The sequence below is a fragment of the Vombatus ursinus genome, unplaced genomic scaffold (assembly GCF_900497805.2).
Source record: "Vombatus ursinus unplaced genomic scaffold, bare-nosed wombat genome assembly UNPS02014812.1, whole genome shotgun sequence".
NCBI lineage: Eukaryota > Metazoa > Chordata > Mammalia > Diprotodontia > Vombatidae > Vombatus > Vombatus ursinus.
Window position 1 is genome coordinate 76,317,694 of NW_020954590.1, and position 23,608 is coordinate 76,341,301.

The window sequence follows — 23,608 nt, forward strand, 5'->3', positions numbered from 1 at the left end:
AGAAGGCCAAAATGACTCAGATCACTTAGCTTAGAGAAAACTGCTGTATAAGATGGATGGTGGGAGCCATGGCCTTGCAATCAGAAGATCTACGTTCAAGCCTTGCTTTTATGACTTTCTAGTGTCATGAACTTTATTGAATCTATTTCCTCATCTATATAACAGTGATACTAATACCTTTCCTGTAATCAGGGTTACTAAGCGAGTAATTACCTTCTGTATTCATTGACATCAGGTAGAAAGCCAGAACACACTGATATTCACTTTGGCATTTTATCATATACATCTGCTATTAACACTAATTGAGAGATAGGTATAGGTACAGATACAGGGATAGAGATAGATATCATTTTGACGAAAAATAAAGAGCGCTCTGAATGTGATATGACTAGGACAGAGTACCTATCACCTTATTCCTGGTAGTTATGCCTCTCTTCACATATCCCCAAATCACAGTAGCTTTTTTGGCAACCACCTCATACTATTGGCTCATCTTTAACTTGCAGTCCACTGACATCCCCAGGTCTTTTTCAGACAAATGGATGTATCCCTTTACCTCCCCTGTGAAATTCACATCTGTATACCCATATAATGTTTTACATTTATCCTCATAGAATTTCCACCTTTTAGTTTTGGTTCAATGTTCTATCCTGTCAAGCTCTTTTTTGATTGTGATTCTTGTTATTCATTGTGTCAGCTATCCCTGCAGAGGTGTGCTGGTAAATGTTTACCAACAAGCCTTCTAAAGTATGCAGGACATACTTTTAAGCTTAGTCTGTATTATTAACATTGTTTCTATCACTTTCTTAAGTCTAGGCCAGGGGTGGAGAACTCTCGGCCTCAAGGCCACATGTAGCCCTCTAGGTCCTCAAATGCGACCCTTTGACTGAATCCAAGCTTCACATAATAAATCCTTTTTTTTTTGGGTGGGGGGATTTGTTCTGTGAAGTTTGGTTCCCCACCCCTGGTCTAGACAATCAATAAAACAATACATCAAGCCCTGATTTGTAGTTTGCTGTTTTCTGAGGTATAAATGTTTGCGCTGGAAATTTCATGATTGGCTCTAGTGAGCCAGGATGAGCTGGATCTGCACTCCCCTGATCCCTTCCAGCTTTGCATCATTAGGAAACTACATAAACATGGTACTGATGACTTTGTCAAGGTCATCGATAGAAATGTTAAATAGTACAGAACAAGAACCAATCCTTTGAGCACACAGCTAAAGAACTCCTACAAAATTGATATTAAACCATTAATAATTATTTTTTTAAGTTGGTTGTTCAATCAGCTCCAAATCCATTTCACTGTTTTATCATCTGGTCTACATCTCACCACTTTTCCCAGAAGGATAATGTGAAATATTTTTATCAAATGATTTGCTAAAACTAAGCAAACCCATAAATAAATAAATAGACAAACAAATAAATAATCCAAGTAAATTCTTTCTACAACAGTCCCCTGATGTATCACTTCGGTCACTCTGCCCCAAAGAGAAACATTACCTGTTCTCGATGAAATCATGCAAGCTCATTGTAATCAATAATTACTTTTCTACATATTCACTGACAATCTTTTTAATGATCCACTCTAGAATTTTCTCAGTATCGTATCCAAGCCTACCTTGAATATTGCAGATTCTATTCTCTTCCCTTTTCTGAAGATCCAGACAGCATTTTCCTTTCTTCAATCCTGTGACACTCTTCCTGTTCTTCACACTTTCAAATAGCACTGACAGTAGCTCAGTAATTACATCTGACAATTCTTTCACTAATCAAGGCTGTAGCTTTTCTAAGTCAGATGACTTGAGTTCTTCAAGGGCAGCTAGGGCCTCTCCTATCACCTTACTTGCATCAACTCCCCCCAGTCCTTTTTTATTCTACTACAGTGGCCTTTCTTCTCAGAAGAGGAAACAGAAACAAGTAAAAGAATTGAGCATCTCTGTCTTCTCTCTGTTGTCGGATATTACCATCCCATCCACCCCAAGAAAAATCCTGTGACTCTGTTTGTGATAATTAAGGTGTGATTTTTTCATTATGGCAAGACATAGAACTAGAACTTGAGAGATCAAGGCCCGTGTAGTCTTAGACCTTCAATGTGCATTGACATGTTCCTCTCAGGAGTCATACTTACCTCTTTGTCTCCCAAGTGGAAGTGTTATACACCAACTATTGACTCATCTGAGAGCCCAAACTTTCTTCACAAAAAAGGCTTCCCTTCCTCATCCAACCAGTGTCCAAGAAAAACTTTTAAAAAAGGGAAAAAGCTCCAGAGCTTTTGACCTTATGCTATCTTAGGAAAATCTTCATCCATAGAAAGATAAACTTCAGTTCTGCTCTTAACTCCATACAACAACTTTTCTATGGGATCAAAACCCCAGGACTTCCTTGTCCTTTCCATTGCTTTTTTCACATGTCCCTAGCATAATCAATTCCATCTACTCCACCTCTCCCATGCAATATACTAAGTATAGGGTGTAGACTTATTACAGTATATTTGAACATACTAATGCTTTATACCCACCAGCAGTATGAATAACAAATAGTACTAGTTATTTTCTCTCTTTTTCATCAATGATAATTTTTCTCATCTTGCATATGTAGATGGCCGGGATATCTTTAATGTGTGGTCATGATCACATGGTCATAGGTCAAGAAAGAGACATTTCTATGTCACGACAAAGAAATGTTTCTGTCAGATTGACAGAATCTGAAATGTGGATGTGAATAAGCCTAGGTGTCTATTGAAACAAACTGTCTCCAAGTAATATGTAGAACTGGAATTACCTTTTTATTTATGGCAGCATTCAAAATGTATACAGGGATAGAGACTTCAGCTGTTCTTTCAGAGGCTAAGTACAGGAATCCTAAAGTCACAACCGAAAAATGCTTCTCAGATCACCTTGCCCAGAAATGATTGCATGGTTGAACAAAGTAATTGTTGGCAAGGCACTGTGCAATCCAAATCCTTCTCATGAGTTACTGGAAAACCTGCAGACAGGAGAGGCATAGCATGTGATTGAAATGTCGGACAATCAACATATGGCAACGAGGTAAGAAAGTAGATTGTGATTGAAAAACTTGCCTCACAGGGCTGTTGTGAGGAAAGTGCTCTGTCAACCATATAGTGCCATGTAAATGTGAAATATAAGTCACAAGATTATAGAATGTTCTAGCTAGAGGAGACCTCAGGGATCATCTAATCCAATCCTTTCATTTCCGACACGAGGAAACTCAGAATCAGAGAGGTAATATGTCTTGCCAACGGTCACATAGATAGTAAGTAGCAGAGCTAGGATTCACATCCTAACTCCAAATCCATTGCTTTTTCTACTGGACTAAATGCCAAACTTGAGAATTTGCCTGCTCTAATGTGCAGATGTCATCCCATCACATGAGTGATGACTCACATGAGGGATGACTGTCTTTGATGCATGGACCATTTTGACAAATAAGACTGAAAAGTGTTTAAGAAACTGGTCCGTGGCAATCTTGCAAGCTTGTTGGAGCTCAGATTCAACTCTTCTGGTACCAAGTACTATCAGACATGCTTTCTCTTTAAGATAGTAGGCCACAGGTAGAATTACTAGTGCTAGTAGATTGTTTCCTCTCCCCTAACCCAAAAAAGTATAGGTTATCCAGCAGACCATCAAATCTAATTGTTGGCTAGCTCAGTGATTTACTAATCTAGCTAACCTATTATGGCTCTGCAAGCCTCAGGGACTTTAAAAATATTGACAGAACTTATGAAGTTTGATCCAGGAAGTCTGGGAGGGTAGACCAAAGGGAATAAAAGGGAGATGAGGGAAGTTCGATCAAAATGGGGAAAAAAAGCCCAGTTTTCAGTGAGAAAATGTGTACTTACATCAGAACATAGATTTAGGGCTGGAAGGGAACTTAGTATGACCCCCTAATTTTACAAATGAGAAAACTAAAGCCCCTAAAAGTAAAGTGATTTGCTTGAGGTGATACAAATAGTAAGTGGAAGGGCTAGGATTTTAACCCACATCCTCTGATTCTAAAATCAGTGTTCTTTCCACCATAACAAATCACCTAAGGTTTTTCTGATACATCTACAATTTCGTATTTAATGTTTTAGAGGGAAAATAATGTTAGAATCATAAAGTTCTCACAGAACCACCATCCAAGTAATGTGAAACAACAAGATTATATGAAGCATAGTTTGAAAAAAACCTTGCTTTAAAGAAATAAAACACTCTTTTAGTGTCTAAATGTAGAAGAGTAGTCCAAGGAATAAACAAAATTTAGTAACCACCATATCATTTTGTGGGCATTGTTGGAGAACCTGAAGCTATTTATGAAGTAAAAAAATGAAAGAGAGATTTGGTAATTATGTGATTTTGAAATACAATTATATTGTAAGCTTCATGAGGGCAGAGCCCACCATATTTTTATACATCATTGTATCCTCCTCAGCTCCTAACACAGTAGCTTGCCCTTGAATTATTCTTCCTTGAATTGAATTGCATTTGTCAATTAAACCTTCATCTTGACCTTATCTTAGCCACTATGAGGAGTGGTCATACATGGATTTTGCTATCATCCAAAACCATTCCATCTCCAAAATTTTGATGCTATGAAATATCCCTCTTTGATCACGATCACCTGTCTTTTCACTGCTTCAAACCTCTTGTCGTTGAGTCATTTCAGTCATGTTTAACTCTTTGTAACCACTTTGGGGGGTTTTCTTGGCAAAGATACTGAAGTGGTTTGCCATTTCTTTCTCCAGCTCATTTTATAGATAAGGAACTGAGATAAACAGGGTTAAGGGACTCAACCAAGGTCACACAGCTAGTATACAGCCAGATTTGAACTCAGGAAGATGAGTCTTCCTGATTCCAAAGCCTAGTGATCTATCCATTGTGCCACCTAGTTACCCTTCCAAACCCCTTAGTTCTTCCTAAATCTCCTTTGTCCTTATAGAGAAGAGAGTGCTTGACTGAGAGTCAGAAAGACATGAGTGCAAATCCTGCCTCAGATAATTATTAACTGTGTCCCTGGGAAAGTCACTGAACCTCTCTGTGCCTCAGCTATCTTACCTGGACAATGAAGAGGGTTGAGCTTGATGATTTCCAAAGTCCCTTCTGTCTTTAAATCTGTGATCTCATGATCTATGATAAACATTACAAGAGTTAATTCCATTGTCTCAACTCTTTCCTTTAAGGAAGGTTTGGAGAACCAGTGGGGCAGGTACCTTGTGAGTGAGAGCTTTCATATACTCTGGACATGGATAGATACTTTCTTCCTGAACAAAAGTTCAGAGACTTATAAAGTCTCCACAGGAATAATTCCCTTTTCTTTTCATTTGTCATTCGGATTGTAGGCCTATATAACAGGAAGAGTTGTTGTTGCATCTTATTGCATGAAACTACATGAGGTAAACTAGTGGCCAAATACTTGTTGGTTTGCTCAATGGGAAGAAACCTGTTATTAACACCAGGTTCCTTTGATCTCAAGCTGTTTGCTATAGCAGTTGTTTCTATTATACCCAGAAGAGTTCGAGCCCCTATGAGCCACAGACCTGGGGGAACCATTTAAACTTTCTTAGCTGGTGGCAGAATAAAGCTGAGAAGACTCATAATCTTCACCACAGGGAAAAACTAGAAATAAAATTGCTGAAGGTAGCATTTGTGGGGGGCTTATGTCTTTGGATTTAATTCTAGGAGAATCTTTGATGTCAAACTTCCATGGTAGTTTGAAGAAAATAAAGTTATCATTCATTTATTCATTCATTCTTTCATTCAACAAGTATCTATCAAATACCTATTGAGAACACAGAGTATAATAGGTATTTGGGAGTTACAGAAAAAAAAGTAGATGATAATTTTCCCTGCTCTCATGTAGCTTATGTTATTACTGAGAACAATTAACATGCAAACACACTTAGGTGCATATGCATACACACACACACACAGAGAAAATAAAAAATAAATACAAAGCAATAAGTGAATGGGTACATAATAAATCACTGCACAGGGAGCTTGTATGTCAAAAGAGTCAAGATTCAGAGAAGACACAAGAAAGATATCTTACTTAAATATTTCCAAAAGAGATATGGAACCTCTACTAGAGAGTTTTGAGGAACAGATAGAAAACCAATTGTTTCTGCTGGCAAAGATATGAGTTTGGTTGAAGAGAAAAACATGTAATGTCCCAATGAGTAATGCTCACTTCATTAGCCATGTGGATGCTATTTAATTGACTATGGAAAGACACATAGTAGATGTAAGCAGAATGTGACACAACAAATTAGTCATGATAAAAAATAGTATTATAATCTCTCATTTGAGAAATGTATAGTCAGAAAAGTAAATGGGCTGACCATGTGGCAAGAGCAAAACAGAAAGAGTAGCCCATGCATTCCACTGGTATCTTTGAGATCTTAGGAAAAGGCAAGGAAAGCCTCTAGTATATCGGGTAGGCCCCTGGTGGTGAGCTTGTGGGAGCCACCTAGCATGAGCAGTCATGTGTGATCCTTTCAGGGATGAGAAGACAGATTCATTTGAATATACTAGGGTTTAGTAATCAACCCTGGAAAAACTGGAACTGGGAAAGAGACCGTTTCCCAAGAGATGAAAAGGGGGGACATGATGATTCTCTTCAAGTTTTTAAAGGGTTAGTATATAGAAGAGAGATTAGATTTGTTCTGCTTGGCTCCACAGATCAATGTAAAGATGATACAGGTTCACAAAAGTGGAAAGTTGGAAGGGACCTCACGAAAGGAGTCCCTACTATAACATACCTGTACTTAAAGACCACCACCTAGGGGGAACCCACTGTCTTTTGAGGCAAGCCATTCCACTTTTGGATAGCTCTAGTTCTTAGGAAGTTTTTCAGCTGCACATGAGAAAAGGAACAAACATAGCTGGATAAAAATGGGACATGCTGTCTCATGAGTTTGTCATTGTTGGAGGTTTTCTGGGCAAGGATGGATGATCACTTATTGGATGACTACACCACTGTAGATGTAGTTTCTGCTTCAAGTGGTAACCAGACTCCATAGTTATTGACCACCCCCCCCCATAATGCCTTCCAGCACCAATTCTAAAGACCTCCTTCTTCAGAATTATAATTACTCTAGGAAAGTCATTTTTGCATGCATATAAGCCTTCCTTTTCTCTTGGCATCAAGCTCTTTCAAGATATCTATTCACTGCTAACTTTGGTCTCTGTTTGAAGAATCCTTAAATTTGGAAAGGATGAGTCAGCAACCTTCACTTTTTGGGAGATCCTAAGGCTCAGAAATGTAGATATGATGCCAGGATGGGAAGGCAAGGAGATAGAACAAGAGAGGGGCTTATTACAGACTATTTGAAGTAATACATGAATCTCTCTTGGAGATAGAAACAGGAGTTCTCAGCAGTAGTGTCCAGCACTTCAATTCTTTCTGCCTCTCCCTTGCCTTTCTCTCTGGATCGTGTTGTGAGCCAAGACTCATCAGAGATTACCCACCCAATGCTTCTCATAACGTAAGGCTAGAATGCTGATGAACTCCAAGAGCGTACACAAACCAGCAGATCTCTACGATAGATAAATGACCATGTGTCATGCCATTAAATTTATAGACAGTTCCACCTGTAACAGCTGAGGCTGCCCTGGTGGTCCAGAGATGACTAAGGGATTAGTGGAGTCTTACGAGTGGACAAAAACCTAGCCAGTGGACAAAAAACCAACCCAGTAGCAAATACAGCATCAACACCCAAACACTGACATCCTAAGAGTTTCCTTTGGCATTTCTCCTAACTCTGCCCTATCCTGATGTTTAGCTTGCCTTTAAAAAATGCAAACTAAAGTCACTATAGCCTAAAATGACCTTCAAAGGATATAAAACTCTTCCTTCAGTTGTACACAATAAAAGAAACCATGAGAGGAAAAAGCAAAGTGTTTAGATTACAAATCATCATTTATTTCATTTTCATTCTCTCTGTTTTGTTTCTAGATATTTCCACACCATATACTTAGGTATCCGAAGCCGCCGGAGTGGGGAGAATGACAGATGGCGGTTCTACTGGAAGATGGTGTATGAGTATGCAGATGTGAGTATGCTGCATTTGCTAGCCACCTTTCTGGAGAGTGCCCCACAACTGGTCCTGCAGCTCTGCATTGTCGTTCAGACTCATACCTTACAGGCCCTCCAAGGTAAGGGCACACCATCATCGTTTTGGGGATTTGTGGGAAAGATTCTGAATGACAGACCGCTTATTCAAAACCTCCAGTGATTGTCTCAGTGTCTTTCTGTCAAAACTCAGGCCATTCAACCCCCACTGAAATATACAGACCACTATGATGGTACTTAAGTATGTGAATGATATGTGATATTTTCTTCACCCTTTCTGTCACAGCTGGCTTATGGAGAGACAGTTTTCTTTTGCCCTTAGACTGACCTTTTCATCAAAAGAATGGGGAAAAACAGTTTTTTGTTATTTTCCACTTGGCTAATGGTAGACTTAGGGGAATAGAGCCAACAGCATCTCTGATGTTTATGATGGTATAATGCTCCAAGGTTACAATAGATCTATGGATATATTCACTGGGGTTTACGCCAAAAAGTAGCAGCTAGAGCTGCCCTCATCATGAACCAAAGAGGTGTTGACATGAGATCATAGAGAAGAAAAGGGCATGGTCATGTTGTTTATGTGCCCCAACAATTTCCCCCCCAAAAAATGCAGTTCCCAGATTCATGCTTAAATCCCATCCTCCCAGCCTTTTTTGTTTTGTTTTGTTCTTATTTGATAGTGGAAACAATAAGACTTTTCAGTTGTTAACATAAATGCCAAGCCATTTTCTTAATCCAGATTTTCCTAGTAACTGGGCATCATAGGGACAGAATGATGTGTGAAAAGAGTAAAGATTTCTGATCCTACCTTGATTTTTTAACTTTCATGTATTCCATGCTGTGACGTTCCTCATTTTGCCTTACATCATTTTGCCATGCTGACAAAAGTATGGTGTCCTTCTGAAGTCTCCCTTATGGATGGCTTCCATCTGAGCTTTTCTGTAGGGGACCCAGTAGGTCTAGACCAGAAGTGTCAAACTCAGGATTCACTGGCCACTCGTGCAGCATGCAAAACTCTCAAATGCAGCCTGAACCAGATTAAAATGCAATTGGAAAATGTTTAACACAATAAACAAAGGAATAACACAACATTGAAAATGTTAATTTATTGTTTTCCACATCAATATACCACCCTCAGGGATCCATTTCTATTTGAATCTGACACCATTAGTCTAGACTATGCAGACTAGAGAACCCAGAAGCAATGTTGGTCTAAGCAAGCAGGAATTCTCAGTGCAACCTTTGCTCTAGACTAGAGCAGGAGTGGGGAATCTGTGGCTTTGAGGCCAAGTAGAACATCAAAGTCAAAACTTAATAAAACTTTTAAAACACTACTTAAGAGAACCAATGAGTATAGAAAGCAAACAAATGGTCCAAGAGTTAGAAAAAAATTAGGGAGTGGGGAAAGAACAAAGCAGAGAGAGAGAACAAATCAGAAATGAGGAAATCATATTAATTGAAGAGTCTATCTGGTATATTGAAAAAAACAACAACCAAAAAAAAAAACCAAACAAACAAACCAGATTTTCATCAAAGTTGTAAATAGCCATGACTGTACCTGAGGCAAATTCAGTTGAGGGATAGGGAAACATGGGCTGGTGCAGAAAATAGTCCTGCCAACAGTGCAACTGTATTGGGAAGATGAAGTCTGTCCCCCAGGAAATCTGGCCTTGCTCCCATAGGAGTAAGGGGAAAGTGGCCTCATGGAGAGGGATACCACACGAGCAGAACACTTGGGCTGGTAACTAAGGGTAGTTGTGCCATTCCTGGGCTGGAGGATCAAGAGACTAAGTGTATTGTGGGGGGCAAGGAGAACAGGGCATGGTGTTTGCTGCAAGGAGGAAGTGCTTCCTCCAGGATGTCAGGGCACTGGTATAAAGCTGCAATCATAGTATGTTAGTTGTCGCTCTGGTTTTAGTTGAGGCTCTGCCCTATCACTTTCCCTGGACCTCAGTTTCTTAATCATTAAAATAAGGAAGTTGGAATATATGATAACTAAGGTACTTTACAGCTCTAAAATTCTGTTATTCTATAAATGCTTGAGAAGATTGGGCCTAGTGTATCATGTGGGAAATTATTTACAAATTATTATTCTCTCGTAAAGAATTTCCAATAATATATACCAGGGAAGCTAGGTAGCACAGTGGGTAGGGTACTGGGCCTGAAGTCAGGAAGTCTCATCTTCCTGAGTTCAAATCTGTCCTCAGACACTTGTTAACTATGTGACCCTGGGCAAGTCACTTAACCCTGTTTACCTCAGTTCCTCATCTGTAAAATGAACTGGAGAAGAAAATGGCAAACCACTCCAGCATCTGCCAGGAAAACCCGAATGGGGTCATGAAGAGTCAGACACAACTGAAAAACAGCTGAACAACAATAATTCTCATGAAATGAGAAGAGTGGTTCAAAGGATAATGCTGTCACAAAATGCAGTGCTCGGTCCTAGAGCAAAATCATGAGTTCCTGTTGTGTCTATAGAATGTAGGACCATGGGAGAAAAGAGAAACTAAGAAACAGTAGCCCGGTGACAGATCAGCCCACTGTCTATTACAGCTATTGTCATTGAGAGAGGCAGGGCCGCAGATAACGGAGTAAGATCATCTTTACCTGCTCTATGGTCCCAGATGGTTGGATAACCCAGGTGGCTTCTCCCAAAAGGCTTCTTAAAGCCTGCAAAAGCTTGGGTTTTCAAAACCCCATTGAGGGAATTGGGAAGGAAATTTCTTTTCCTACCTGGTGTGACTGTGTTGAGTGCCTTTCCTTAAAAACGGTGTTAGTAGGAAATAAAAATGTCTTCTGGGTTTATTAGATTACTCAAATCTTCCAAGTAATGGCACATGGATGAATCAGGAATCCCAGGTTATGAAGAGCTATGCCCACTCCCTCACTACTTGACTGTTCAGTAGTAGCCACCTAATCTTAAAACTTCTCTCCCATGCGTAGACGTAATATGACTCACATTCCCACTCCTGGTCTTCAACCCTCTTTTTTAGTTATGGCTTCTATGGTGTGACTGTATGTGGAGTCAAAGTAAGTCAGTTCCACTCCTACCCACCTATAATGACCATGGTTAAGCCAGTTGTTTCTCTGGGGGATAGCTCTCTGAACCTCATGGTTTTCATCTACAAAATGAGGGGACTAGATAAGATGACCTTTCAATCACCTCCTAAAAATCCTCTTAGGGAATTCTAAGAGATCATGGGGAAAAATTTGCTGCATATCAGTCCACCACCAAAACCACCACCATATACACCTCCCCAGTGCCGTTCCTGGGCTGATCCAGAGACAGACATAAACAAAAATCTTCAACATTGATGTAAGGGGCAATAGAGAAATGCAGAAGGTGATAATCCTGCTGGGTCTGGGGTTTGTTTATTTGTTTACGAGGAAAGCAGAAAGATAGTTATGCTGAAATACCAAAGGTTAGATAAATTCAAACCTCTAGCAAATGACAACGGAACAACTGAGGCAGCATCGTCTGACTTGTCTGTGCTTGGAAGAAAAACATATCTCTTCAGGGAGAGTAAGACCAAACAGAGCCCTGAGGTTAGAAATGAGCTATACTTACAGATGAACCTGGAAACATGACACTGCTCCAAGACAAGAATTCACTTGATGTGGGTTTAAAGGAGCAGGGACCTCTCTCCCTCTTGAAAAGGGAAAAGAGAAACGTGAAAAAGGGATCCAGCCAGACTAGTACTAGGTAAGTGCCAAAATATGTGGTTTTGTAAATCCTTAATATTGAAGGATCCCACTCTTGTTTGTGTAATAATAGAGCTGTCTGTTATAAATATGAATTATGAGTAGGCATTGAACCTGTGAAGTACTTTGCAAATAGTTGCTAATTAAAATATCTGAAATGTTTCAATTTAACAGGCAGAGCAAGGCCTTGCAGTCTGCAAGTCATTTCCACATGTGACAGACAGTTTTGTGTCTAGAATTGAAGGGAGGGGATCCCATCTAAAGACAATATTTCAGGAGTGCCAGACAATTGCATTTTTTTCGATCTAGCACCCCCCCCACCTCCTGCCATGCTGTAAAGAAGAGTACCACCTTTAAGACAAAAAGAAAATTAAATAGGGAATATGACATTTTCAAACTCAATCTAAAAATTGCATTGCTCTGATGGAAGCTGATGCGGCACTCACATACTGCCAGCTGTGAAAATCCTTCCTCAGCTCTCTTTGCTTATTGAATAAATGTGTTCAAGATAACTCCTTGTGCTGGAGGCTGACAGGCTCACTGCAGAATTGCACAAAGGAAGAATAATTTTTCGCAGTGGCGCCTCAGAGTCTGAGATCTTCCCACAGCCACAATAGGGCAGCTGCGTGGTCTGTCATTGGCTATAGGATCAGGGATCCCCTTCCTGTGAGTTGAGGTTTCCATGCTCATCCTCAGCCTTCATCTCCTCCATGACAGAATGAGCATGGAAGATGCTTTGTAAGATTCCAAAAAAGATTACTGTGATGGGCAAAATGGAGATAAAATGATCTGGCTACCCTCATTTTGAACCATCCATTTGTGGTGAGAGAACAAATTATTAGATCTGTAAATAAGCATGTCGTTTGTTGAAAATGGCATGACTCTTGCAACCAGAAGGCTTGAGTTCAAATCAATAAATCAGTCAACAAGCATTTAATAAGTGTTTACTATACACAAAAAGACAAAAATGAAACAGCCCCTGCTTTCAAGGAGTTTATATTCCAACAATGGAGTCATCATGTACATATGAGTAAATGTAGAATACATGCAAAATAAATTCAAGGCAGTTTGGGTAGGGCAGACCCTGGCAGGCAGGGGACCAGGGAAAACTTCATGGAGAAGGTGGCACATAAACTGAATCTTGAAGTAAACCAGGGACTCCAAAAGATATGGAGGAGGAAGCAGTACATTACAGGCAAAGAGAATAAACAATACAAAGGCATGGAACTGGGAGGAGTATTGAAAGTTAGCAATAGCAAGGAAGCTTAATATTGTTTTAGAGTGTAAGGAGGGGAGTAAAATAAAGAAGACTGAAAAGGTAGGAAGGGCCCAGATTGTGAAGAGTTTATATTTGATCCCAGAGGCAATGGGGCTCTGTTCAGTGGGGGTAGGAGAGGTGGTTGTGATATGATCACATCAGATACAATTTAGGAAAATGACATTAGCAAATGAGAGGCGGGTAGATTTAAATGGAAGGAGGCTTGAGGCAGGGAGACCAAATGGGTGGCTTTTGCAGGACTTCAGATGAGAAATGATGAGTTAGGGTGACAGCTATGAGAGTGAAGAGAATGGGATGTTGAAACATTTTGTAGAGATAGAAATGACAGGATTTGGCAACTGATTACATATGTGGAGCAAGTTGATAATGATTGGAAGAAGATGGCACTGAGGTTACCAAACTGGAACCCTAGAAAGGTGTTATTATTTTCTACAGTAATAAGCACATTTGAAAAGATGAATTTGAGAAGAAAGATAATGAGAACTAGCTTGGCACTTGGTAGCTATATGTTCTTAGCCCAGTCTCCAAGATCCTCTGAGTTGGAGTTTCCTTCATTATAAAATGGGAGCAATAATTGTAAGTAGTACAGAGGATTATGGGCAGCTAGGTAGATAGAGTGCTGGGCCTAAAGTCTAGAAGAACTAAGTTCAAATCTGGCCTCAGACACTTACTAGCTGTGTGACTCTGGGCAAGTCACTTAATCTTGTTTGCCTCAGTTTCCTCATGTGTAAAATGAGATGGAGAAGAAAAAGGTAAACCACTCAGAGAATCCCAAATGGGATCATGAAGAGTCAGAAACTACTGAAAGGACAGAAAAAATGACAAAAGAGGATTGTGGTGAGAAAGGTACTCCATAAACAAGAACACGCCCTGTCAATGTGAGCCATTCTTATTAAATTGCTCCTAAATGAGAAAGATGTATTCAAGCTAGCAAGATAAGAACCACAAAACACTTCATTAAAAATGTTCTATACTGGTAAGAGCAGATACTTCGAGCTGGAACAGAGTTTGGGATCCCATGATTCAGTAGAGGAAGAATGCTGGCTATGAAATCAGAAAATCTGGGTTTGAAACCTGGCTCTGTGACTTCTTAACAATGTGACCTTGGGCAAGTCACCACCTCTCTTGGCCTCAGCTTCCTTAGCTGTAAAATTAAGGAGTTCTCTGGATGACCTCTAAGATTCTTTCTTGTTCTATTACCCTGTAATCTTCATGGAGCTGTAAAAAGAACACTGGATTTGAATCTGGAATCTGAAGGCCCAAATCTAAGTTCTGGCTTAGTTCATTCATCTGTAGAAACTTTGCAAGACAAACTTGGAACCAGGAAGACCTGCATTCAAGTCCCATCTGACACATATTGGCTGTGTGACTCTGGGGAAGTCACTTAACCTCTCAGTGCTCTAGTCTAAAGACGTCAAACACCACTAGCTGGCAAGTGTTGCGACAGTCCCAAACCAGATTAAAATGTAATTGGGAAATAGTTGACAGAACAAATAAAAATGTAACAAAACAGGGATACCACGACATTGTATAACTAAGTCAATATGCCATCTGCAGGGATCCTTATGTATGAATTAGTGACCCCTGTTTCATTTGAGTTTCAGTCCTCCACTCTAGACAACTCTCTAAAAGTATAAGTTTCATGGAAGACACCAAACTACATTGGTAGAGAAAGCAGAGGGAGATTTTCCCCCCAAGATTTCCCTATGCCACTATAATCCCATATCTAGTCCCTGTCCTTTTCCCTCTCTCTGTCCCTAAATACATGCACACGCACACATGAATGTTCAATTACACTTATTGTTGTGGTTTAGTCATTTTTCAGTCCTCTCTGACTCTTCATGACCCCATTTGGAGTTTTCTTGGTAAAGGTACGGGAGTGGTTTGCCATTTCCTTCTCCAGATCATTTTACAGATTAGCAAACTGAGGTAAACAGGGTTAAAGTGATTTGCCCAGGGTCACACAGCTAGAGAGTGTCTGAAGCTAGATTTGAACTCAGGAAAATGGGTCTAACTGACTCTAGGCACTGGCATTCTGTGTGACCTAGCTGCCCTCAGCTGAAATTCTACTCACGCTTTAAAATCCAACTAAAATGCCACGTTCTAGGTCAAGATCATTTTGCAAGAACTGAAGAGACGTTGGTAGAATGTTTGAAGATATCAGGAAGATTTTGTTTAATGAAAAGAATGTCTCAAAAGAATTGAGAATTAGATCAGCAAAGACAGTTGAATGAAGTCTAGATCTATACCTGGAAATTCTGCCTATTCTATTCTGAATGAGTATGTAATGTGATTCCTTGAAAAGTCATGATAGAAACTAAAATATTTTCTATGAGTCTTTCCAGACACTTATTTTAAATTTTATATTCCAAATTACCCACTACTAAATTTTCCTTTTTATAGAGGAAAGGAAATAAACATTTACATAGCATCTACTATGTAGTAGGCATTTTGCTAAAAAAAAAAAAAAAACCTTTTTTTTTACAAATATTATCTCATCTGATTTTCACAGCAACTCTGTGAGATAGATAATATTATCTCCATTTTCTAGTTAAGGAAACTGAGGTAAACAAAAGTTTAGTGACTTGCTCAGAATCACACAGCTACTAAGTGTCTGAGGCTTGATTTGAATTCAGGTCCTCCTGACTCCAAGCCCAGTGCTCTATCCACTGTGCCAACACTTGAGTTGAGAAAGTAAAGATGCTACTTCTATTTTTCCTCTGTGTGTCATACTTGGGGAAGAAACTACCAAAAAGAATCAATACCTTTTTTTTGAAGAACTCCCTCAATAACCTAAAATAGATTTTTTCTAAAATAGTTTATGACAGTACTCTATGTCAGAAAGATCTTCAGGTGGCACACACTCAGATAAACTATAAAACTCAGCTCCCACAGCTACTGTGATCACTCCAAATGTGGTATTCACAACTTTATAGCACACTATTAATCAACACATATTCATTGAGAATCCAGTATGTACAAAGCATGGTGCTAGCCACTACTTGGAAGTGAGGGTTTACTGCCTCCTCCAAATTCTGACAACTGCTACAATTTCTTTTTAAGAAATTTGTTTCAAGAAAACAAATGTATTAGTTCTACAGACCTGGATGACTAGTTTGATACAGGGGATTAGTGAGCAAAGAGGCTGGAAATGCAAGTTGGGACTAGCCCCAGGCTATGAGATTGAACATTTTGTAAGCAATGGAAAGCTGTGGGGGGTTTTGAAGCAGGGGAGAGTGCTATAATGAAAGAGGCATTTGGGGACGATTTTATCAGTGGCAAGTTAGTGCTGGATATATTAAAGAGGAAATTTAGTAAAGGGTGGGGAGAAAGGAAGGGAAAAGGGAAAAGAGAGGAGAGTGAAGGAGGAGGAAGGAGATAGATAGGGATACCAATTAGCAGACTACTAAAATAATTCAGGTTAGAGGTGATAAGGACATGAACTAGGATGGTGGCAGTGAGAATGAAGAGAAAGGTATAATTGAGAGAAAGGAAGAATTATTAGGCCTTGGGGACTAATTGGATATAGATGCAAAGAAGAGAGAGGAATCAAAAATGACTGAGCTTTTGAGCCCTGCAGGGAAAGAGTCAGTACTGTCAGAATTGGAACTAGAAATTATTTTATCAGATTTAAGACAGGTGGAGGAGGGGTGTAAGGAGCAGAGGGGCAGGCGACACAAAGAAATGTTCATTAGTTGAGGCACAGGTCAGGGTGATAAGATGATTTTTGAAGGGAAAGAGAAGGAGTTTGGCTTTGCACACACCAAGGATGCATCCATGTCCCCATCTCCACAGGGTTCAAGGAGAGGAAGCAGCCTCAGAGAGGTGGTTCATATTTGGCAAGGGAACTCTGGGGTTAGAAGCCCTGAGCATCTATGGCACTCAGTGGGACCAGACAGAGAGGGACATCATGTGTGGCACAGGGCTAGTGAACATTATGAGGAGGAAGTGCATATTCCAGGAAGGAAGCATAAGCCCTGCAATTTCTAAGGGTTGGCGGGAAAAACAGTAAATCAATCAATAAGCATTTATTTAGCACCTACTATACCCAGGCATTATGATAGGTGCTGGAGATACAAAAACAATGACTAAAACAATCCTTACTCTCAAGGAACTTACATTCTAATGGGAGAGGTAAAAAGGACATACATAAGTATATACAGAATAAATATATTTCTAAATAAAATGAATATAAAGTAACCAAGTACATGATACATTGGGAGGGGGGCACCAGCACTTAAGAACATTGGGGAAGACATGGCACTTGAGACATTCCTTGAAAGGAGAGAAGGATTCTGTGAGGTAGGCATGAGGAAAGAATACATTCCACGCATAGGGAACAGCCCATGCAAAGGCCTGAGGATGGGAGATGGAGTGCTGTGCACAAAAAACAGAGAAAAGCCCAATTTGGTGGGATCACGAAGTACACAAAGTATTGCATGATGAGGCTGCAAATGCAGGCTTGGGGCAAGATTATGAAGAGCTTTAAAAGTTAAAAAAACTGATCACTTCATACCTGAAAGACTTTAATAGCTCCTGATATTCTACTTTTATTCCTATTCTCTGTCTCTGTCTCTCTGTCTGTCTGTCTCTGTCTCTGTCTCTGTCTCTCTGATTGTCTGTCTGTCTGTCTCTGACTCTCTCTTTGTCTCTGTGTGTCTCTCTGTCTCTGTCTTTCTGTCTGTCTCTCTGTCTCTCTCTGTGTCTGTGTCTCTGTCTCTCTCTGTCTCTGTTTCTCTGTCTCTCTCTTTCTCTGTCTCTGTCTGTCTCTCTCTCTCTGTTTCTGTCTCTCTGTCTCTGTCTGTCTCTCTGTCTTTCTATCTCTGTCTTTTTGTCTCTGTCTTTGTCTCTGTCTCTCTCTGTCTCTCTTTGTCTCTGTCTCTCTGTCTTTCTCTGTGTCTCTGTCTCTCTGTCTCTCTCTGTGTCTCTCTCTGTGTCTCTGTCTCTCTGTCTCTGTCTCTGTGTCTGTCTCTCTCTGTGTGTCTCTCTCTGTGTCTCTCTGTATCTCTGTCTCTCTGTCTGTCTGTCTCTCTGTCTCTGTCTCTGTGTCTGTGTCTCTGTTTTTCTCTTTCTCTCTCACTCGCTCACTCAGATTGCTGTTCTGATGAACAAAACCAAGACAGATTCACATGGCCATCTTTGTCTTGAACCATGCACTAATGATGAGAAAACAAATTAGAGAAAGAGCTCTGTAGTCCTATTAATCCCCCTCTATCCCTACTCTAAGTGCAACTCTGAGTGTAATGAACAGAAATAGAAGAGCCTGGATAGGAAGATCATTTTTGGAGGGAAAAAGAATGACACCGGCTTCAGACATGTTGAATTTGAGGTAATGGCAGGACATCTCTGAGGAGTAACCCAGGAAGCCACTAGAAGTACACGGCTTCCTCCACCAATCAGCACAATGTATCTACTTCTGAAAATTTTGAAATCAAGAAGATTAGCTAGATGACTCAGGGGAAAGTAGATGCTTTTCAGAAAAGTCTGAATTATCTGTCAGAGGCCTTATGTTTGACCCTGAATGCTTACTGTTTTACTTGGGTGGTATAGACGCAGCTATCTTGCACAGTGAGCTGAGAATATATTTGCTAATTTATTTATACATGATTTTGTTGCTGAATGGCATTTCCTGGGTAGCTAGCATTCCTCTAGCTCAATGCTCCACTTGCTGCCTGCTGTCAAAGGGCATGCTCCAGGGAGTAGCACAGAGGATGCCGTGTAGGATCACGGAGCACCTTGTCATTGTCACAATTAGTATGGATACTCCCCAGCCCAGATTGAAGGCAGGACAGGTGCTGGGCACTGAAGGGAGGTGTGTTGATTCCTGGTACACTGGAGACATTATGCAAGGGATAATTCTCTCTCACACAAGAATTATTTAGGTCTAGAATGATTAGGCATTCACCCAGCTGCTAGTTTGTATCAAGGAACCAACTGAGGGTTGTGATAAATGCAGCTCCGTGTCTCCAAATAATCTCATCTCTGCATTTCCAATTTTCATATTTAATTATAATTACTATGAAAAGGAAATCTCATTGCATAACTTATGCTTAACTTATGAGTAGGTCAATGAACCATAGGATTCTGAGGATGAAAGGATGATGGATCCATAGATTCAGAGCTGGAAGGGACCCTAGAGTTTATCTAGCCTGCCCCCTCATTTTACACATGAGGAAGTAGAGTCCCAGAGAAGTAAAGTGACATCCAAGTAAATATAACTAGTAATTAGAACTTCAAAACAAGGTTTTCTGATGTGAAATACAGCACTTGAGACCATGCTGCTTCCCATGTGTACACATGGCCAATAGCCCTAGGGTTGTCTCCAGCTAAGCTTCCTTGATATAGAAGGAGTGCCTAGCTCCATCTCCATTACTGAACGTCCCATAGCAGTAGTCCACTTTGGAATAGACATAACCTGAGTATATCATGAGAAAGAGAGATCAAGGGAAGCAAAAAAAAAAGAAGGAAGTTTCTTTGTTCAGTTCAATTCAGTTCAGTAAGCTTGCATTGATCATTTCTTATGTGCAAAGTGTCATACTGGATATTATACATATAAAGAAAAACAAAATACAATCTTTATTCTTAAGAAGCTTACATCCAACTTTCACAATACAGTATTTCAATAGATAAGTACAGTAATATACAAGATACAATATACAAATGGACAAGACAATTTGAGAAAAGAAAGAAGACTGGGAGTGTTAAGAAAGACTTCCTATGGGAAGTGGCAGATGAGCTGAACCTTAAAAGAAGCTAAGAAGTCTAAAACTCAGAGATGAAAAGGGAGGACATTTCAGGCATGGTGGTCAGTCTACAAAAAGGCCTCAAGGCAGTAGATGGAATGATCAGTTCAAGACACAGCAAATATTGGAATTTAGGAAGAATGATATAAAATAAATCAGTATAGCAAGGCAATGCCAGACTATAATGTTTTAAATACCAAAATTGGGGATTGTATTTTATCCTAGAGGCAATGGGTAAATGCTGAAGCTTTCTTGAAAGGGGAATGACATTGTTTGATCTGTACTTTAGGAAGATTATTTTGACAACTGTGTGGATTTTAGATTGGAAAGGGGAAGAGACTGGAGTAGAAAGATGAATTAGGTAGATATCTGCAATAGTTTATGGTAAAAGCAATGAGGGACTGAGCTGAAGTTATGGCAATGTGAATGAAAATAAATGAATATATATGAGTACTGTCGTATCTCTCTCCAAAGACTATCCACTGCCACCCTAGTCTTCCTTGCCATTCCTGTCTCCTCTGCTTCACTTGTAACTTCTGGTACAGAAAGTACCAGCAATAGAAAGTACCAGTTGTCTATCCATCATTCTCAAAGAGGACCAACCAGCAATGAAAAGCTAAGGGATTGTCCCATGGACAACAATCAGACCCTGTTACCTAACAACCATCATAGGCCAGAATTCAGTTATTGCAAAAGCAGTTTCTTTTCCTTGTCTTTATGAGTTCTCTGTGTCACAAAGAACTTGATTTTCAAGCTAGCCACCTAATGGGCCTGCCGTTTTCACTACTTGCTTTGGAAGAAAAACCAAATCATTCCTATATCCTAGATGTCTTCATTCCAAACAGGAAAAGAGAAGTACCTACTATACACAAGGTACTATGCTAAGTACTTTACAAATTATTATCTCATTTGATCCTCACAACAACCTTGGGAGGTAAGTGCAATTATCCCCATTTTACAATTGAGGAAACCGAGGCATAAAAAAATTAAACATCTTGCCCAGGGAGAAACAGCTAGGGTGCATCTGATGCTAGATGTGAGCTCGGATCCTCTTGACTCCAGGCCCAGTGCTCTCTCCACTTTGTCACCTAACTGCCTACTACCATGCCAGTTGCACTCTAATTTCTATTTGGCCCCAAACTTATATTTTTAAAACAGGGATTTATATAAAGAATCCCAAATTGTGTGGATGAATAGGCATGGCTTTAGTTTCAGTTCTAAGGGCTGTCTATTTAGAGATAATAGTTTAATCTGTCAATTAATCCACAGTTATTAAGTGTCTGTTGTATATGTGATGTTTATTGCATCTAAGAGAAACCTGAAATGATGAGATTAAGCCTTCATTCTCCGAGTCAACCTCTTCAGAATATCCTTATCAATGCCCCCTCCAAAGCATGGCAGCCAGACCCACAATATCCCAAATGTGGCTTAAGCAGCACAGAATACAATGGGATTATTACCACTCTTGATTTCAAAATTAAATTTATATTAATACAGACAAAATTTTGGGTTTTTTATACTTTTTAGAAGTTGTACGTCACCTTGGTGGCTTATGCTGAGTTCATAGGGGGGAAAAGTGGTATGAAGGGAAGGTGTACCTGTCTAAGAGTCAGGAGACCTGGGTTTTCTTTCTTTCTCCCTTGTTGGCTGTGTGACATTTGGACTACCTCTCCCTGCCCTAGATAACCCAAGTATACTTGTGATTTTTAAAGATTGTGTCAGGGTTTTGAACTTTTCACATATCCTACCTCACGTTCAAGCCATCGTGTTTCTTGCTACTGTCATTGTGCATGCCTCTACTAAGTGTTTCATTTTGTTTAGTTTCATCTATAAAATGAGGGAGTTGAGTTAAATGATCTCAAAGGCCTCCTTTAGCTCTAAGATTCTATGACTTTCTAAAGTCAGCTAAGACCTCCAAGGTCTTTTTCAAATGAATTGCTATCAATTCAATCCCTTAAATCTGTGCTATGTGACCAATACTGAGCTAGGAAATGGGATTACAAAGACCAACATTCACATAGATTAAAGTCTACTGAAGGGATACAATGTGCCCATAGATAAGTAGATTATATCACAAATCCAAAGTAACTTTGAGCAGGGCAAGGTCTCTATGAGGTGACATTTAAGCTGAGCACTGAAGAGAGCCAAAGGTTCCAGGAGATGGAGGTTAGGAAAGAAAACATGGCAGGCATGGGGGATAGCCTATACAGGGCACACAGGTAGGAGAAGTCACATCACGGAAGGGAAACAGCAATCAGGCCAATATGTCTGGAACATAGAGTATGTGAGAGAGAAGAATACATAAATTGCCTGGAAAGGCAGGCCAGAGGCAGACTGTGAAAGGCTCTAAATGCCAAGCAGCAGATTTTGTATTTTATTTTAGAGGCAATAGGGAGTCTCTGGAACTTCTGGAATCAGGGAGTGATATTATAAAGACTTGAACAAAAGGAGAATAGTGGAAAGCTTCATGAGCCATTGTGAAGGTTAAACTGACCACACATGGCAACTGATTACATAGGGGAATGAGAGAAAGGAAGAGATCAGAATGATCCCTATGTTGCAAACCCAGGTGACCAGAAGAATAGTGGTACCCTCACTAAAATAAAGAAGCTTAAATAGAAGGGAATTATTTTTGTGGGGTGAGGAAGGACATGAAGAGTTCAGTTTGGGACATGCTGAATTTGAGGTGCTTATGGGAGGCATTTCCTATCCTGTATTTGTACAGTTGGTTTTTCTGGAATCTAAATACAAGCATACTGACAGCTCCAAGAGGTGCCATCTGACAGGCTGAAAGCAAAAAAGAAAATGCAAAAGCTATAAAAAGCAGATCCACAGACTAAAAAAGAACGTATCTGGCCATTTAATGTAGGATAAAAATAGTCATAGAGATGTCAAAGGCACCTGAGGACTTCCCTCCATTTCTGGATTTGAAGTCAGAGGATCAGGGTTCAAATATTAGTTCTGTTATTTATTACCTGTGTTTCTTTGCAAAAGTCACTTATTTCTCTGAGCCTCAGTTTCTTCACATGTAAATGAGGGGGTTAGATAAATGATCAGTAAGGTTCCTCCTCATTCTACATTTGATAAGCCTAGAGTACATTAGTACAATGATGTTCACCAGAATGACTCTATGAAATTTTGTTTTAATTTTGTCCCAGCATCCCAACTAGTTGAGATCACAGATGACACTGAGGAGCTTGATTTTGTAATATAAAATATTCACTATCTCTTCCATCTTTGTGTCACCTATAAATTTGGTTGATGTAACTTTTATGTCTGTATTCCGGTCATGGTTAAAAGTACTAAAAAGTAAAGGGTCTGTGGTACATCACTAGAGGCATCCCTCTAGAGCAGGGATTTGCAAAGTGTGGCCCAAGGGCCATATTACTTGCTGCCTACTTTTGTATGGCCTGGAAGCTAAGAATGATATTTACATTTTAAAATACAACCCTAGTTGGCTAACACCTGCTCTGGAATGACATTTATATATTAATCAACTCTCTTGGGTGTGCTTACTCAACCAGCTATGAATCTCCCTGCTAGTGTCTTCCCCTCTGGGACTACCTTCTGTCTATTCTGTATATTTCTTGTATGTATCTAATAATTTATACATTGTCTGTCAGAATTTGAGCTGCTTGGGAGCAGGAACATGGCCATACTTTTCTAACTTAGTATTCACAGTGTTTAGCACATATTAAGTTTATAATAAATGCTTTTTAATTTATTGAATGAAGCAATCAATCATTTGTTCTTTGGGCTTAGTTGACGTGTGTGTGTGTGTGTGTGTGTGTGTGTGTGTGTGTGTGTGTGTG

The 23,608-nt window shown here is 39.8% G+C and overlaps 1 protein-coding gene across 1 annotated transcript in view; it reads left to right on the forward strand.

Moving 5' to 3' along the window:
- The window catches only part of LOC114054308 (XK-related protein 4-like), a 463,082-nt gene that overhangs the window by 281,101 nt on the left and 158,373 nt on the right, over positions 1-23,608 (forward strand). Inside the window, exon 3 of the mRNA XM_027877525.1 lies at positions 7,956-8,155. Coding sequence (XP_027733326.1) covers positions 7,956-8,155 — 200 coding nt within the window. The remainder of the gene's footprint in view (positions 1-7,955; positions 8,156-23,608) is intronic.